Raw genomic sequence first — 4606 nt, forward strand, 5'->3', positions numbered from 1 at the left:
CCAGACATTTATTCTAGATGGCTGTACAAGAATGAAATTTTAACGCAATTTTGAGTGGGCTACTACCAGTAAGGTGTATTAACCAAGCTGGTCACTTGATATAACTGCTTTTGCTCACACAAGCATTGCCATTTGATGTAAAACACATCCACATCCACGTCAAGCTCTCCCCACACACATTGAGTTGGACCATATGCTTCTCAAATTTTTAATTTAACGAAAGTGGCAGATTTTTACTTTCATCAGTTCACAAAAAAAGGGTCTATGTTTTGAATATCTCTTTGATCACTGTCTTGAGTCCACAAGATGGCAGTGTCTTCTCAGAGACTCTGAGGAGAGCTCTCATGTATTCCTCCGTGTGTGTGTATGTGTGTGTGTGTGTGTGTGTGTGTGTGTGTGTGAGAGAGAGAGAGAGAGAGAGAGAGAGGTATATGAGAGGAGGAGCTCGGTGGTGTAACAGGGGTGGTGAAAAGAATTTCTTTTTTTCACTTGTAGAACAGATTCCTTTTATGATTTCTAAGGCAGAAGAGTTAGAAATGTCTGAGTTCGACTCATTTTTCTTTTAGGGTTTAAAATTTGAATGCTCAGTGAACCAGGGGAGGAAAGAATGATGAAATCCTCAAGAGCTTTACTGGTGATCCTGTGGCTTCAGTTAACGTGTGAGTTTGGGGCATTTCTATGGGAACAAAAAGTAAAGTATTTGGAGTCAATCTCTATTGTAGGCCCATGGATAGAAACATGATGTTATTTCCCTTAAATAAGGGAAGGGAGAGGTGGGAGGCCTCTGGAAAGATAACTTACATTCTGCAGAGGAAGCATCCATTACCCAGCCAATCTTCTTCCACTGACCATTCATTGTGTCTTTGCACAGGGATGAGGAGCCAACAGAAGGGAGTGGAGCAGAGTCCTGCCTCTCTGCATGTTCCAGAGGGAGCCGTCGCCTCTCTCAACTGCACTTATAGTGACAGGGCTTCTGATTACTTCTCATGGTACAGACAGTACCCCAGCAAAGGCCCTGAGTTGCTCCTGTATGGAAGCTTGAATAAAGACAAAGAGGAAGGAAGATATACAGCCCAGGTCAATAAAGCCAAGCAGTACGTCTCCCTGCTCATGAGAGACTCCCAGCCCAGCGACTCAGCCACCTACCTCTGTGCAGTGAGCACACAGTGCTCCCCAGGCACCTGCAGTCGGTACCCAAACCTGATGGGGCCCCAGCACTGCCTGATGGAGAGCTTAGGCTTCAGGGCACAGCAATTCTGCTTCCTTTCTAGATGAAAGTGACAATTAAGAATTAACGGAGGAAAATATTTTTATGATTCTGGAAATAATTGACCCTGAAGGGAAATTAAAGACACAATTTGGTCTGAATGACTGGAATATTTTCCAGTCTTCGGTTTGTACTCCAGTTTTATACCACAAATTTACTCAATGGGGTTGGTATTATGATGCTCTTATATATGACAACAGTATTTTAATATGATAACTGAGATATCCCCTCACTGTCCTTAGTCCAAATTGCTCTTTCCCCATGTAGTTATGCAAGGTGTTTGATATTCATTACTCTAAACAAGTATGGAAAAACAGAAATGCAAAAGAAAGGAGCCTTAAGCAACTACTTTAAAAAAGTTGTAAGTCATGAGTTATTTTTGTTACAGATCCCCCACCCCATCTCCACCCTCAACTGCTACCCCACTGGTGGATAAGATAAGGATACATTTGATGAGTGGGTAGAAGGACTGGAGTCAGAAAGTGAGAACTGGTTGAAACAAAAAGCCTAGGCAGTTGCAGGGGCTCAGATCAGAGAAGGCTTATGTTACCATTTTTGAGTAAGGCTGAGTAAAACTCAAAGTTCCTGGCTTGATGCCTGTGGGAGAGCATGTTGGTTCATATGTACTTGAGTATGGCTGGAGATGGTAGAATTAGCTACAGCCATAGAATGTCCCGTACCCGCAGCAGGTCTTGGGAGCACAGAATGACTTCAGATTTCCTGAGAAGGATCTCTGAGTAGCATCGGGAATAAAAAATTCTAGACACCAAGGAGCTTTGTTATGGTGATTAAAGACGTACATGGAGGGGCTTCCCTGGTGGCACAGTGGTTGAGAATCTGCCTGCCAATGCAGGGCACACGGGTTCGAGTCCTGGTCTGGGAAGATCCCACATGCCGCGGAGCAACTGGGCCCGTGAGCCACAATTACTGACCCTGCGCATCTGAAGCCTGTGCTCCGCAGCAAGAGAGGCCGCGATAGTGAGAGGCCCGCGCATCGCGATGAAGAGTGGCCCCCACTTGCCACAACTAGAGAAAGCCCTCGCACAGAAACGAAGACCCAACACAGCCATAAATAAAATAAATAAATAAAAAAAATTAAAAAAAAAAAGACGTACATGGATCAACTGTCAAAGACCATATGGTACTGAGGATGTTTTAGAAAATGTTGGTGAGGGGAGTTGAGAACACCAGCAAGGATATGAATATTCCCCCTCTCCTGACTCACTTGCACTGTGGAATTGTCCTATAACATATGCCCAAGTCCAGGAAAAATGTTTGTGACCTGATGGAAATTCAGCCTTATAATAAATCTAAAGTTGAATTAGAGGGAAAAAAATTAAAAGTCACACTGACTGTAAAGCTGAAGCTGTGGTCTGTTAGACATGACATTGTTTATGTAGTCCAAAGAGTGGGACAACTTGGAAATGAGGAATTAAGATTTTTATTCGGTTTTGTTCACATAGTCCCTGACTAAAATGATGCAGTCCAATCAGAATTTGCTTCAAATCCTCAGCCTGCAGACTTATGTCTTGAAATATTTCCAACTCTAGGAAAAAACATTTGAAAGGCACTGAGAAACGGCATGAAGTTGTGCTGGAAGCAAGATGGTCAAATTCTCATCCCACTTTCCTTTTGTGCCTTCTGGTGCCACTGGAAAGAACGTAGTTTCTGGTGCTGGTTTAAATATCTTTTGTTGCAATGAGCCATTTGATTTTAGGCTATACTATTATACGTATTTCAGCATTGGTTTAGGATTAAAGGAGGTAGCATGTTGTCTTCAGTTCCTTAAAAGCAAAGCCTAAATTGGGGTTTCCTGTATCCATAATTTTTTGAGAAAAGCAAGTTAAGATGGAAGGGAAAAGGGTAGGCATGGATGTGGCTCAGCTGGACTCTTGATCCAGCCTGACCTCATGGGGATCTCTGGAGCATGAAAAGCATGAAAAGCACCACCGAATTGATCCCTCCCTCCGTGAATCAAGGGGACCAGACAGCTGACCTCTGTACCCCAGAATAAAGCAGTCATTTGAGCAGGGGTATACCCTACTGGAGAATGGTGACCTTTATTGGCATAGATCAGTTTTCTGGGGAAGAGGGCAACTGTAAGCCAAGTGTAGCCAACACTTGCAGCAGCTGGGGACCGGGTACACTGGTCTGGAAAAGGGGATCTAGGCTGGGCACCAGCAATGTCTACAACTAACATGGAACTCTCTTGTCACATGTTTCACATTCAGATAGACTTTATAATTATTGTATTTAAAATGTTAATTTCTTTCTTCATTTAATGAGGTTTAGAACACTGGTCTTACAAATGTGGAAGAATTGAAATAATGTAGTGTAAACCACTTAAGAGAAAAAAAATCTAAAGAAATGTGAAAATTATTATTCAAAGCCAAGACTCAAGATTTTCTGAGAGTAGTGACCAGGACACCAGCATATTATTCTCTTAGCTCCTTTGGTCTTTCTCGAAATACTACATTCCCATACTAGAACATAGAGCATGACATTCCACCATAACTTTGGATCCAGGTATAAGGGACTCTGATGATTCACAGTTGAAGACTCTGGGCTTCCAGGAATGGAAAGAGATACCATATCTATACTTATAAATGACTAGTGTTACTTTGTTCTTGGTTTATATTTAAGAATGAAGGGCTGGGTAGCAGGATGGACTCCATATTTCATTGTGTCCATGTTCTCCACAAGCTTTTTTCCGGAGTGGGATGCTTGAGCAGTAGTCTGGGCATGTGGACTTACCATGTTACTTGGCAGGCTTCGTTTTAGGATGACTGAGCAGAGAACTGGTTATTAACTTGTCCCTTCCCCTCCCCCTGCACCTAATATCAGTTTGAAGGTGGCTTAACTCTGTCAACTACTCACCGGAAATATTAGCATTCCAGGTGTTTTACTTCAACTTTAGTGAACATCAAATGCCCACGTACAGGCTGGCCTACTATGCTTCTCAGGTATAAGCACAGCAGCAGGATGGAGGGTACAGAGGGAGACTAGTATAGCTATTCCACATATTGACCTTCAATTTGCCCCCATGTTCTGTCCCTCCTGCCCTACATCATACCTATTCTCTTTCTCAGTCCAGAATCTCTACAGCTTCCTGAGGAGTAAGTTTCCTTCACTTGCATTTGCAATAAAATCTTCTCTTAGTTCATTCTAGGCTGTGTTTTCTCCCTCTCTGTCTCACCCATCAGTATGCTCACATCTACTTTCTATCTTATGGGAACTGTTGATATTTTTCACCTTTTTATTATTTTCACATTATGGATTTAGCATTACCCTGTTTATACTTGTAAATTTTATCTCAGTGGGAACTTTGATAAGAAAGGA

General features: G+C 42.5%; 1 gene segment (V, D, J or C); it reads left to right on the plus strand.

The window, feature by feature from the left end:
* Nucleotides 1–607: 607 nt before the first annotated feature.
* Nucleotides 608–3768, plus strand: LOC103017095 (T cell receptor alpha variable 12-2-like). The segment is given in 3 exon segments: nucleotides 608–659; nucleotides 872–1155; nucleotides 3715–3768. Coding segments are annotated over 3 exon segments (390 nt in total).
* Nucleotides 3769–4606: the final 838 nt, after the last annotated feature.

Source organism: Balaenoptera acutorostrata, chromosome 3 (genome assembly GCF_949987535.1).
Source record: "Balaenoptera acutorostrata chromosome 3, mBalAcu1.1, whole genome shotgun sequence".
NCBI classification, from domain to species: domain Eukaryota; kingdom Metazoa; phylum Chordata; class Mammalia; order Artiodactyla; family Balaenopteridae; genus Balaenoptera; species Balaenoptera acutorostrata.